This window comes from Dermacentor variabilis, chromosome 9 (assembly GCF_050947875.1).
Source record: "Dermacentor variabilis isolate Ectoservices chromosome 9, ASM5094787v1, whole genome shotgun sequence".
Taxonomy (NCBI): Eukaryota; Metazoa; Arthropoda; class Arachnida; order Ixodida; family Ixodidae; genus Dermacentor; species Dermacentor variabilis.
In genome coordinates this window covers 45,401,471-45,416,289 of record NC_134576.1, presented here as the reverse complement: position 1 = coordinate 45,416,289, position 14,819 = coordinate 45,401,471, and the positions used below count along the sequence as shown (strand labels likewise).

At 44.8% G+C, this 14,819-nt stretch overlaps 1 protein-coding gene across 3 annotated transcripts in view; it reads right to left on the bottom strand.

The window, feature by feature from the left end:
* Nucleotides 1-14,819, bottom strand: part of LOC142592652 (protein NEDD1-like) — a 137,605-nt gene that overhangs the window by 49,877 nt on the left and 72,909 nt on the right. For all 3 annotated transcript variants that reach the window (XM_075704214.1, XM_075704216.1, XM_075704215.1), the window contains 2 exons: nt 8,941-8,985; nt 330-371 (listed from right to left, as the gene is read on the bottom strand). In XM_075704214.1, coding sequence (XP_075560329.1) covers nt 330-371; nt 8,941-8,985 — 87 coding nt within the window. The remainder of the gene's footprint in view (nt 1-329; nt 372-8,940; nt 8,986-14,819) is intronic.

The window sequence follows — 14,819 nt, the reverse complement described above, 5'->3', positions numbered from 1 at the left end:
ACTCGGTCCTTAGCGCCTGAAGCCAAAGGGACAACAGATAATAAAGCCAAGGAAAGCGTAAGAAAAAAAAATGAACCATTTTTACTTGAAACATACACAATTCCGAAGATAAACTAGGCATTGTGGTACTATTCAACTCAAGAGTGCCTTGCTTCTTGTTACATTAACAGGACATGCCAAATGCAACAACAAATTTCTTTCCCAGATTCTCTTGCATGAGTAAATACAGTATCGAGGCTCAGCACAGCTGAGTTCGGCTACCGGGCTGTCACCTAGGCAACATTCATTCACAAAGACAACCGCCTTCTCTTTGTTCAATATGCACTCACGTTTGCCAGGATCAAGGTGAATCTGGGTGGTCGGCGCATCACCTTTGCACAGGAAGACAGAACAGTAAAGGGAAATAAATATCTGCAATTGCTTGCAAGTGAAAGCAAGTATTGAGGCATTTTATCTTTAAGTTACGAAATGGACTACCCATGCGCAACTCTCATACACAAACTGCGTTGTTCAGATGCAAGGAAATGCATACACAACCTTGGTTAAAACAAAAGCAGCTGCCCATTGCCGCCATCGCTCAAGAGGCCACATGACTCATGAATGTGCCACATGTACAAGCAAGGGGAGGTGCAGTTGCAAAAACAGCTCACGGCACACATGCTTGCACTAGCTCACATGGAACACTGGCACACACTGCTGGCAAAAACATGCATACAGCAAGTGCCCCAGCACAAAGATGGAGTGCGCTCAATAGAATGACGTGCGGCAGGCTAATTGGATGGGATGACTAGCATATGCAGCAGCAGGAACTGTTTACGTCTGCGTTTACAGTCTGCTCTGCTCAGACCAGTGTATGAACAATTCGTGTGCGTGTGTTGCACATGCACACATGCTGTGTGTGTGCACAATGTTCATACTGGCAGCACAACACAGAACGCTGTTGGCACTCCGCTATGAAGTGGATTGAGTGGAGTAAGAGGGTATGTTGATCTGGTTTCTTTGCTATCTTACAGCAAAGGCAACTGCGTAGCTGGCACCTCCTGTAGACATGGATGTTTTAACATGCTGTAATCAATGAAATACTGTACAGCCATCCAAGCACATGAAATGTGAGCGGAGTGTAACATATGCTCCACTAGAAATGTCGTTTTCCTGTGAAGCAACACCACTCCTCACTCAGTTAATCATACCAGGACAAACATACACGCCTAGGGAAAGACAATGAGTATGTGACATGATTAAAGAGTGCAAAATAAGACCCGCGATGAAAGAACGGTAGACATGGACGACAGCTAGTTCCACGATTACTATGGACTAAAAACGAGTACTCTGACACTGTACTTATCTTTCTTGGCTGACCACTTTTCACCATCTAACAAATGTTATCGCTCAGCGCAGGATGCGCCTGTATGTATCGGAAGTTTCTCAACCATTATCGATGTTTCTATCCAATGTCTGTTGTCACCGAGACTTGTGTAACCTGATTGTATGCACGACGTGAATAGTGTTGTACTTTCTGGAAGACACGCCGGCACCAGCGATTACTCTGGAAAATTCGATGACTTACATATAGAAACAGACACGCTTGACCCGCTGATCAAATTTTTGCCCGCTATCAGTCTTTGAGTGTAGCCTGTTTTTGAGGGCACAGTTCGCCCCAAAAAACGCCAGCTTCTTCATTCACAGTTTTGCTGCTTTTTTCACCGTCACTTCTGTGTGACATTTCGCCTGCACGGAGGACAAACTGAAGTGATGCTGACAAACATCGGCCAAGAGTTCGAACACATTAATAAGGGCACAACAATTCCATACATTGAGGAAATTGTGGAAACTAGCAATGCGATTTTCTCTCGGATTTTGCTGCATCTACCTCAATGACCATAGCTCCCAAACCAGACCGACATAAATCCAAGTCTCCCTATGAGAAAGCAGCAACAGCTCAAAAGTATTTTCCTATGATACAAAGACTACTTTTCTTGGTGAAGAAAAAACGATGAAACCCTGCATTTCTGCATCAATTATCGTCGACTGAACAAGATCACAAAGACGAAAGTATACCCTCTCCCACATATAGATAACACATTGGATCGGCTCTGCAACACTAAGTACTTCTCGTCGATGGATCTCAAGACTGGCTACTGGCCAATAGAAGTCGACGAGAGGGATCACTGCAAGAGCTCCTTCATTACGCCAGACGGCCTCCGAGTTCCAAGGTCATGCCACTCGGACTGTGCTCGGCGCCTGCAACGTTCCAGCGTGTCATGGACACGGTGTTAGCAGGATTGAAGTGGCAGACCTGTCTTGTTTACTTGGATGACATCTTTGCAGGAAATTTCGCAAACTGCCTTAGGCGGCTTGCGACAGTACTAGAGGCCATCAAGTCATCAGGGCTCACTCTCAAGCCAGAAAAGTTCCGCTTCGCTTATGACGAGCTTCTATCATCAAAAAATCTGGAGTCCGCCCTAATCCACAGAAAACAGCTGCCATCGCTAACTTCCCACGGCCCACCAAGGCCCACGGCCCAAATCGCACATCGATATTAAGTGGGAAGCCGAAGCCTTCCAATAGCTCAAACAGCGCTTGCAGTCACCACCAGTGCTCGCCCACTTCGATGAAGACGCTGACACCGAAATCCACATCAACGCAAGTAGCCTAGGTCTCGGTGCCATCCTAGTCCAAGTGAAAGACGAATTTGAAAGGGTCATTACTTGCGCCAGTCGTGCACTGTCACAACAGGAAGCCAATTGTTCTACGACGGTAAAGGAATACCTTGCCATCATTTGAGCTACCATGAAATTCTGCCCTTACCTTTATGGTAGGCTCTTTAAAGTTGTAAGCGACCACCACAGCTTGTGTTGGCTGGCAAACTTAAAGGATCAGGATGCCTCTTGCAATGGAGTCTGCGACTCCAGGAATTTGACATAACTGTCGTCTACAAATCCAGATGGAAGCACTCTGATGCCGACTGCCTATCACATGCCCCCATTGACCCGGCGCCACAAGATGAGGACAATGACGATGCCTTCCTAGGAACGATAAGCACAGAAGACTTCACTGAACAGCAACGAGCAGGCCTGGAGCTAAAAAACCTAGTTGAGTATTTGGAAGGCAACACTGACGTTGTCCCTAGGGCATTGATGTCCTTGCAAGAAAGAACTTCTCCCCAGTCCGTGCAAACTTCCTTCTCGTTGTGCCAGCAGCACTCTGGTCAGAAGTCCTGCAGACTCTACACAACGATAAGACAGCCGGGCACCTCGAGTTTTCCCGTACACTCGCAAAAATACAACACAAGTACCATTGGCAGCGCCTGACCGCCAACGTTGCTTGTTACGTCAAGACATGTCGAGACTGCCAGAGACGCAAGATACTACCGTCAAAGCCAGCAGTATTACTACAGCCAATCAAGCCTCCTTGCCAACCATTTCAACAGATAGAGATGTATTTGTTCGAGGCCTTTCTGACCTCAACTTTTGGAAATAAGGGGATCGTCATGGCTACAGACTACCTTACCAGCTATGCCAAAACGAAAGCTCTGCCTAAAGGCAGTGCAGCAGATGTCACTAAATTCTTCGTTGAGAACATCGTGCTGTGACATGATGCCCCAGAAGTCCTCATCACCGACAGAGAAGTGGCCTTCGCTGCGGAGCTCACCCAAGCCATTTTGCAATACAGCCTGAGCAAGATACACGAGGACTACTGCTTACCATCCGCAAACGAATGGTCTTATGGAGTGGCTGAAGAAAGCCCTCACCGACATGCTTGCAATGCATGTTAACATCGAGCACAAAACGTGGGATGCCGTCCTGCCGTACGTAAGGTTCGCGTACAACACGGCAGTGCAAGAAACAACGCAGATCGCGCCATTTAAGCCGGTTTACAGCAGGAACCCGTGCCTGTCTGTTTCGGAAGTTTCTCAAATGCTACCAATGGTTCATAGGAGGATAATGGAAGAGAAAATAGTCTAGAGGAATTCGAAATCCCGAAGGTAACGCCGGAAGAAGTAAAGAAAGCTTTAGGAGATATGCAAAGGGGGAAGGCAGCTGGGAAGGATCAGGTAACAGCAGATTTGTTGAAGGATGGTGGACAGATTGTTCTAGAGAAACTGGCCACCCTGTATATGCCTCACGACCTCGAGCGTACCGGAATCTTGGAAGAACGCTAACATAATCCTAATCCATAAGAAAGGGGACGCCAAAGACTTGAAAAATTATAGACCGATCAGCTTACTGTCCGTTGCCTACAAAGTATTTACTAAGGTAATTGCAAATAGAATCAGGAACACCTTAGACTTCTGTCAACCAAAGGACCAGGAAGGATTCCGTAAAGGCTACTCAACAATAGACCATATTCACACTATCAATCAAGTGATAGAGAAATGTGCAGAATATAACCAACCCTTATATGTAGCTTTCATTGATTGCGAGAAAGCGTTTGATTCAGTCGAAACCTCAGCAGTCATGGAGGCATTACGGAATCAGGGTGTAGATGAGCCATATGTAAAAATACTGGAAGATATCTATAGCGGCTCCACAGCCACCGTAGTCCTCCATAAAGCAAGCAACAAAATCCCAATAAAGAAAGGCGTCAGACAGGGAGATACGATCTCACCAATGCTATTCACAGCGTGTTTACAGGAGGTATTCCGAGACCTGGATTGGGAAGAATTGGGGATAAGAGTTAATGGAGAATACCTTAGCAACTTGCGATTCGCTGATGATATTGCCTTGCTTAGTAACTCAGGGGACCAATTGCAATGCATGCTCACTGACCTGGAGAGGCAAAGCAGAAGAGTGGGTCTAAAAATTAATCTGCAGAAAACTAAAGCAATGTTTAACACACTGGGAAGAGAACAGCAATTTAGAATAGGTAGCGAGGCACTGGAAGTGGTATGGGAATACATCTACTTAGGGCAGGTAGTGACGGCGGATCCGGATCATGAGACTGAAATAATCAGAAGAATAAGAATGGGCTGGGGTGCGTTTGGCAGGCATTCCCAAATTATGAACAGCAGGTTGCCATTATCTATCAAGAGAAAAGTATATAATAGCTGTGTCTTACCAGTACTCACCTACGGGGCAGAAACCTGGAGGCTTACTAAAAGGGTTCTACTCAAATTGAGGACGACACAACGAGCTATGGAAAGAAGAATGATAGGTGTAACGTTAAGGGATAAGAAAAGAGCAGATTGGGTGAGGGAACAAACGCGAGTTATTGACATCTTAGTTGAAATCAAGAAAAAGAAATGGGCATGGGCAGGACATGTAATGAGGAGGGAAGATAACCGATGGTCATTAAGGGTTACGGACTGGATCCCAAGGGAAGGGAAGCGTAGCAAGGGGCGGCAGAAAGTTAGGTGGGCGGATGAGATTAAGAAGTTTGCAGGGACGGCATGGCCACAATTAGTACATGACCGGGGTTGTTGGAGAAGTATGGGAGAGGCCTTTGCCCTGCAGTGGGCGTAACCAGGCTGATGATGATGACCAATGGTTCTATCGGCTGTCTGTTGTCCCCGAACGTTGTGTAATCTGCTTGTATGCGTGACGTGAACGGTGTGGTACTTACTGGAAGACATGCAGGCACCAGCGATTACTCTGGAACATTCAATTACTCATGTATAAAAGCTGAGGCGCTTGACCCGTGATCATATTTTCGACGATCAATGACTATGTTCGCCACTACCGTTGTACTTTGAGTGTGGCCTGTTTTTGAGGGCACAGGCTGACCCAATAAAACACTAGTTTCTTAACTCACAGTGTTGCTGCTTTCTTCACCGTCACTACTATGCGACAACATACACTGTCCACTCTGCTTCTGTACATGCTCCCTCTATGAAGTTTAAAAGGACACTTCGCATTGCCTGTTCTCTATCACACGCATGGTCATGCAAAAGAGATTGAGCCACTTTACACTTCAAAAAAATATGAACGGCCTTAGAGATCATTTAAGACAACATTTACTGTGGTGTCTCATGTCTTTCTTTTTGATAAAGAAAATAAAAATCTGGGGCCAAAATGCGAACATGCCAAAACCACTTTATTATAGTATTTATCCAAATCTAACATGCATCTTTTTTATAGAAAATGGGTCAGAAAATCATCTCTGTTACCGTCGGATACCAAACCAAAACCACATCCGCAGCATTCACAACAGCCTAACATCATAGGCGTCAAGATGCAGTGTCATCGCCATCACAAGATGGCGACAGCAAATTTTCATGAAGGTAGCAGTGGGTTAATTTTGTGCTCAACTACAATCTGGAGTGGTATTTCCAGTCAATTACTTTGGGAAACACTATCAGTTTCATGAGATTTCGTGCGACTTGGCACCAGATAGGTTGGCATATAAGGTCGGCAGTGTCACATAAAATCTCGAAAAGTGATCATAGTCGTATATACAAAAAAAGGTCACTCAAAAATACTGCCGCCATGTTTGGTACCTTTGGCCAAGATGCACAAATGGCAAAGAGTGCACGTCACTTGTATTATGAAAGCTAATCAAAAGAAAATACATTTTTTGCAAAGGTAATTTTTCTTTTATAAATCGGGGCCATGTTACATTAAAGTGCACTATTTTTTACTGCAGTACAGTGAAAAATTGGATGCACATTCAATTCGGGGTCCTGATAGATGCGCGTACACGAGGCACGCTGTAGTCTGGGGGTCCCAGATAAATTTTGATTACCTGGGTTTCTCTAAAATGCACCTGAACCTAAGTGCACAAGTGTTCTCACATTTCGCCCCATGAAATTTGACTGCCACTTCTGGTATTGAGCCCGCCATAGCCACTGGGCTACCAGCGCAGTTACTGTGTTGGTGGCATCTCAAGGGGCACAAGTTCCCACAACTTTCATAACCAAATTTGTGGATGTTGATTAGTGCACACGAACTTTTAGCATGTGGTTAACCTGCATTCCGATCAGATAAGACACTAAGGTTTCAACCACCAAAAGTTGACAACTGAGGTCTTGCCCTCAACTACCGTTGCTTCAAAATACCAGGAGGGCAGCCAAATGAACCTCAAGAAATTTTAACAATTTTAGCAGCACTGCAGAACAAAGAGCGCCCAAAGATTAAAGAAGCTGTTTCCCTTTTATCTTAGGCTACACCCAGTGTCATAAAATGCTGTCAATTATACCTATAATTCAATGCAAATCAAACATGCTTCCAAATTAATATTCCCTGAACATTTATGAATGCCTCTTGAGGCTTTCGAATATGGTAGAATGTGAAAAGCACACTGAACTAACCATTGTCAAATTAACGAAAGTTGACTGTACTAATGGGTTCACTGTATACACGAACTTTATTACACCCTTTGCCACTAGATATATATTTTTTTTTGTACATCCCAGAGCAACCTTTGCGATACGATATGTATCGTTGCAAAAGGCTCCAAATTCTGAATCCAGCAGGTTCAACATACGTTGAAATCATAGCGCATGCATAGCATTTCCGTCTTCCACCCAGCTTTAAGTGTGGCCACTGTCACCAGAAAACGACTCCACAAGAGTGCAAAGTCTGACTACTAGGCTGAACAACATTACCAGAATAACAGCACAGCAACAGGATCAATGAAGGACAAAACAACAACGGCACTGTGTCGTCACGCTGTGAATCGCAATGCAACAGCTGTGGCAGTTGCATTATTCCATGGTTTCCTAGAACTTCAGTTGTCCAGAAAAAGAAAAAGAACAAAAAGAAAGATAGATGACCAGAGTGGAAAAATTTAGTGCATGGTGCTGCTACTCATGCGCATACAGATAGCGAAAGTGTCACTCTCCTAGGTATATCATAAGAAGCCAACAAACACTGACACCAAGGACAACATAGGGGAAATTACTTGTGCTTAATAAATGAAATGAAGAAACTATAATTTATTGGAAATTAAAGTGGATGAAAAAACAACTTGCCGCAGGTGGGAACCGAACCCACACCTTTGCATATCACGTGCGATGCTCTACCAATTGAACTACCGCAGTGCTGTTTAGCCATCCGCTTTCTTGGGTATTTATGTGTCCTAGTAGAACTCTGGGAGTGTTAGCCAGCGCCACCACTCACAAACCTTGGCGGCGGACGTGGAACGTCTTTTTTGCCGCAGGCGTCACGAGAACGTGATCTTTTTGGGTGAAGGCAACTGGTCAATAAACCCACATATGCTACCTAAAGGCATCAATGTAGCCGGATTTGAGACCCTCATTATGTAATAAACAACATAGGGGAAATTACTTGTGCTTAATAAATTAAATAAAGAAAATATAATTTATTGCAAATTAAAGTGGATGAAAAAAACTTGCCGCAGGTGGGAACCGAACCCACAACGCCGCGGTAGCTCAATTGGTAGAGCATCGCATGCGAAATGCGAAGGTTGTGGGTTCGGTTCCCACCTGCGGCAAGTTGCTTTTTCATCCACTTTAATTTCCAATAAATTATAGTTTATTTAACTTATTAGGCACAAGTAATTTCCCCTATGTTGTCCTTGGCGTCAGTGTTTGTTGGCTTCTTATGATATGACTAATAAAAATCGGGCCCCTCGGTTAACCCCCCCCCCCCTTCTCGTTCACTCTCCTAGGTATGTGGCATGGGGGAGGTGGACAACTGCTGTCAGAGGCAATAAAAATGTTCAAGCATCATTTTGGTAATGTAAGGACACTACAATTCAAAAGCACAGATAAAAATAATTCCAAAGGGAAAGCTTCAGTGTGGCCTTACAGTAATCAACAAAAAGTGATAAGCGGAAATGGCCTGGCAATCTCGTTATCCATGTGTTTGCAAGCTGCAGTGTCAAGTGGACTAATTTTTCTGCTCCAGTCACAATTGCTAATCTCGTTCCCAGATGACCTATCCCCCTTTTCCAAACTCAAGAAAATGTCTGTATAAGCAGAGTTTGCTGGAAATGATAAAGAAGTGCATGCCAAACCACAAGTTTTTCTTGACCACTCACCATTTGGTGTCGAAGCCATCACAAGATCACCAGCAGCCTCCACATCTGAAAGAGCAGCACAGGAAAGCTGTGTCAAAGCTTGCATGCTTATTATTGTTAAAGAAACAAAATCCTTTGCAGATGTATGCTAATCTCAGCAGTATATACATTGTGAACAGTGAAGCAGTATACCCAAGTTCTCACGGCCTTTGAAAGCACAAGGGCTCTGTTTGCTGGCTGTTCTCATTCATGATCCATCACCAATGATCATTCTCACCGACACCTTGGTCACACAGCTGCTTCGGGGATCCCAAGCAGACTGCTATGCTGGCTGCCCTTTGCCACTGCAGCCGTAAAAGCTACCAGCTAACCAACATGGCGCCAGTAAAGCAATGTCGCAAGGAAGAAAACAGACTACTAGCTAAAAAAAAGCACAAAGGTGTATTTGTGTGAAGCGTATGCAAGGTAACCTATTTTATAACCATGGATAATCAAATTTCGAAGCAAAACTTCAAGACTATGAAACAGTTGCGTTATTCACTGATACCAAGCACACCGCCACATGCCAGCCTTCGTTTCACGAGAACAGCTGTGGAACAGCTATAGATAGGTTAAAACTTTCTTCATCTACCGGCATTGATGAAATCAACACAAAGGTCTTGAAAAACACTCGCCATATGTTTGCCAAGTTTTTATGCTTGCTATTCTTGTAGTCCATTTCTACAGGTATACTCCACGACTGGAAAATGGGGAAGGTCGTCCCAGTCCCCAAGTCTGATAAAAAAAGATTCACCACTTAACTACCGCCCCATATCACTTACCGGCATACCCTGCAAGCTCATGGAACACGTCATTTATTAACAATGCAGTTTCTGGACTCAAATTATTTCATTCATCACAGCATGGTTTTCGTAAAGGTTACTCCTTTGAAACGCAACTAGCCATATTCGTTCACGACCTGCATGCCAACCTTGACGCTAACTTCCAAACTGACGCAATCTTCCTTGACTTTGCTAAGGCATTTGACAAGGTAGGTACCCCCCCCCCCCCATAACCGCCTATTTAAACTTTCCGGCCTAAACTTGCATTGTGACATACTAGCATGGATAAAAGAATTCTCGACTCACCACTCCCAATCAGTCGTCATTAATAAACAAATGTCTAGCTTATTACCAGTTTCCTCAAGGGTGCCCGAAGGATTCGTCCTAGGGCCTCTTGTTTTTAATTTATATTAATGACCTACCTCAGAAATTAGATTGCCATATTCAGATGTTTGCTCATGATTGCGTTATTTACAAAACAGTTACTGACACCTTTAACCAGCAATCCCTACAAGACAACCTAAATCTGGTACAAAACTGGTGCAACGACTAGCTAATGCCACTTAATATAAACTTGCGCAAATATATATCTTTCCACCATCACAGTAATCCTCTCCTGTTTTCATACACTGTATCTAACGTTCCTATCCAACCCTGTCCAGTCATATAAATATCTCTGTTCATCTTAGTCATGATCTTACGTGGAATAGCCACATCGCAAAGGAACTTGTGTCCAGGGGTCCACAGTGGGCTTCCGATAGTGGGGTTCATAGTGGGCTTCTGAGTAGGCCACTCAGCTGATAAGAGCTGAAACACATCTGCTTCTTTGAGGCCGATGTGTCGAGACATCACTCTACCAACCACGCTTATGTCTTGAGGAAGTGTTTGTGTGAGATGATTAATGGTGGTGGCACCTCCTCTGCCTTGTTGTAGGTGAAGACCTAGAACATGGATAACGTTGACGGTGGGGATCGGTCAGCTGTTAAAGGGGTCCTGAACCACCACTCAGGCTTGGTGAAAAAACAGCCCGAAGATAGCATACCCTGCAGTAACATAGCCAAATTTTGCACTTGTGCGTGGAGCTCGCAACCTAAGCACGACGTCACCTTTCTTTCAAATGCTCTTTTCCCCAGAAGCCTGCGCCCCACTCTCTTCTGGATGCTCATTTTGTAATATAGCATATTCCCATACACATCTGCTATTGGCCAATAGCTGACTGACATCAATCAAGAAAGGTGTTTGCCTCAGTGCACTTCTTCCTATACTCGCGGACAACTTTTCTTGGCTATGAAATGAAGGCTACGAAAATTAAGCGCGCCTCTTTCACCGCTGCTGGAAGTATTCCCACAGTTTTGCCAACGTTTTCTTATGAGGAAAACACGAAACAATACTTTTTTGTTTTTTACAGCACCTAATCTGAAACAATACGTAACATTCACCAGTCAAATACTGGTATTTTATTGTACTTTTAGTTCGCTCTTTCGAGTTTTCGCACACCTGAGACCATCGTATGTTTTGCACATTCATCAAATGTGAAATGACGCCTGTGTCTTCTGGTGAGTGCGTCACTTGCTGTCCCGCCAATCAACACCCCTCAGCGGCTGTTGACTAACTTTACCAACTACAGACTTGACGCACACAAAAAAAGCTTTTCCAGCGTCTGTGCAAAACCCAAGTGAGCCCTTCTGGAAATCGCAACCATGAGCACGTATAAACGAGCGAGCGAGCTGACTGCTGCGCCAGCTCTACCGAAGGCAGCGTCGGTGGCGGGTCGTCAAACGGCTGCCTGCTGGCTGTTCACAACTTGGTACACGACGTATGTGAATGAACATTGATTCACGCCGAGTTATTGTATCTGCCTTGACTAGAAAGGTTGTGCGAGGTTGGCGAAACCGAAACCGGTGCCGAGCGCGCCTGGACTACATTGCGTACAAATGCAGTCATGTGCAAAAGCTGCGCCCCTGTAGCTTTTGCTTCATAGCCAAAAAAAGTTGTCCACGAGTATAGCATTATTGTGCATATTGACGAATTTTAACAGACAGGCTGAAATAAGTGAGACTCTGCTTTCGAATTTCGATGAGAATTAGGTACTTCCAGAAAAACCGGAATATTGTCTATCCATGCTCAGCCACAGCCGCCCACGTAGGAATTAAACTTTGGCCACCCTGCTTAGCGGTGTCATAGCCGTCGGGTCTCGTTAATTCAGACTAGTTTTGAATGCTCAACAAGCCTCAAAACATGCGAAACTTAGGTCAGGCCACACGCACGCTTTCCAGTGTGCACTCAATCATGGCCACTACTTAGACGCCTTGGCAGACTGCTTCGTATTGAACTATAGATGGCGCTTAAGGATGCACAAATTGGATTAGACTTATCCATTGGTAAAGCTAATACCCAACTACTACTATCCATTGGTGCAGGACATGGCAGCAGAGGCAGCAGCAGCAGCAGCAGCAGCCGACACTTACGTTTAATCTATTCTGCAGATTTCTGCAGATGCTCAACGACCTTCAAGAAACGGTGGGCGGTTGCATCGTAACCTTGAGTGCAACTGCACACAGCGGCTGCATCGCTGCCTGCATGGACTGCCTGGACTGCCTACGCCTGATTGCGGGAGCCACGTGGATCTACGTCACGTTGGTTGCTCTGCAAGCCCTTTATGAGGAGCATTGCTGGCCCTTCATTTGCAGCAGAGGCAGCAGCAGGAGCCGACACTTACATTTCATCTATTCTGCAGACGCTCAACGACCTTCAAGAAGACGGTGGGCAGTTGCATCGTAACCTTGAGTGCAACTGCACCCAGCGGCTGCATCGCTGCTTGCCTGGACTGCCTACGCCTGATTGCGGGAGCCACGTGGATCTACGTCCCGTTAGTTGCTCTGCAAGCCCTTCATGAGGAGCATTGCTGGCCCTTCGCCATCATTTGGCAGCAGAGGCAGCAGCAGGAGTCGACACCTACGTTTCATCTATTCTGCAGATTTCTGCAGAGGCTCAACGACCTTCAAGAAGACGCTGGGCGGTTGCATTGTAACCTTGAGTGCAACTGCACCCAGCGGCTGCATCGCTGCTTGCCTGGACTGCCTATGCCTGATTGCGGGAGCCACGTGAATCTATGTCACGTCAGTTGCTCTGCAAGCCCTTTATAAGGAGCATTGCTGGCCCATCGCCGTCATTTGGCAGCAGAGGCAGCAGCAGGGGCAGACACGTTTTAGCTATTCTGCAGGTTGGAAATCATTTTTTTTGTATTGCTTATAGTATGCTTTTCTGCTCTGCTGCCCTGCTGCCAACTTTTGTCTGAGGTGCTCACACTTTTGCGTGCTTGCTGTGTGTTTCTGCTGTTGCTCAAAATGGGAAATGACAAACTTAAACGGGAAATTGCGGATCTCAAACGCGAGTTCCGTGAGGAACTTCGAGAGCTCAGGGAAAGTGTAGAATTCATTATTCAACAGTACGAGTCCCTGAAACTAGAATGTGAAGCACTCAGAAAGGAAAATGCTGACCTAAAAGCAGCACAGGAGCCTCTTCTGCAAGAGGATGAGAAGCTGGGAAAGCAAGTGTGTCAGAATTCACTAAAGAGAGTGACACAGGATCAATATTCGAGAAATAGGAACATTGAGGTGAAAGGTGTTCCTTGCTTGCAGAATAAGAACCTTGGAAACGTTCGGCAGAAGGTCGGGGAAGTGCTTGGCGTGCCAATAACTCAGCAAGATATTGATGCGTGCTATCGCGTTCCTGTGCGGAATTCTGATACTGATAAGAACATAGTAGTGTCTTTGAATCGTCGGTCGAAACGTGATGCTGTGATCAAAAAAGCATGAAAAGCAAAGATCACCGCAGAAGACATCGGTTTTTCTTCCAAGCAGTCTGTCTTTGTGAACGAGCATTTGTGCCCTCAACTAAAGCAACTGCTGGGCATGACTGTGGCAAAGAAAAACGAAATGAAATAGCGCTTTGTATGGGTGAGGGACAAAAAAGTATTCGTGCAAAAAACAGAAGAGTCTAGTGTTGTTAAAGTTACATGCGAGGCAGACCTAGCTAAAATCTGCTAGTGGCGATTGGCAACGAACACTTTTTGTATCTTATTTTGCTATGATCGTGCCACGCAACCTTGTTCGTCCTGGTTACGCAGACTCTCTTACCTTTCTGCACTTTAATGTTCAGCCTGCCCGTAATAAACACGATCAGATAGAAGCATTTCTTAACGATTACGCCGACTCTCTTACCTTTCTGCACTTTAATGTTCAGCCTGCCCGTAATAAACACGATCAGATAGAAGCATTTCTTAACAATTTCACGTTCAGGTTTGACATAATGATAAGTGAGATATGGTACAACTCAGAAGATGTCACTTCCTTGCCCGGATACCAAAGCTTCTTTCTAAATAGACCAAACCGCCGTGGCGGAGGTGTGTTGCAGATGGTGTCAGAAAGGCTTTCATGTGACGATTGCAGATCTCTCAAAAACCACACTAGACTATGAAGCGCTTATGGTACAATGTGGATCCTATGTTTTCGCTGTTTTGTATCGACTACCTGATGGTAATAGTGAAAGATTTCTTGTCTTTTTAGAACAATTACTGTGTTATGCTTATCAGAATAGACTGTGCATAAACATAGGCAGTGACTGTAACATAAACTTACTGCAATGGAATACAGTTTGCTGCAATCTGATCTTACTCCTTGATTCTTTTGGTTGTGCAAACGTGATAAAAACACCCAATAAAAACACTCAAGTCGCATGCCCGTCTGAATCCCTTATCGACTTATTTATTACGAACAGCCCAATGCCAGATGTTTTTGCATTTAAGAAATATAGAAACTTCGTAACTAATTTCTTCGAGATACAAAAGAAGAGTATCTGGAAAAGCTATTTAGTGATGATGATACTAAAGGCGACCTAGTTTGGCGTGCGCTTATTAAGCTCCTAAATTGCGACAGAAGTAGTTATGAAGAGCTCGAGATTACAGAGAATGGGAAACAGCTAAAGGGTATAGAATTAGCAAATCGTTTCAATGAACACTTTACAAATTTAGTTATTAGCGCTCACAATATAGATGCTCTCAATTTTTTGGGTGCGCCT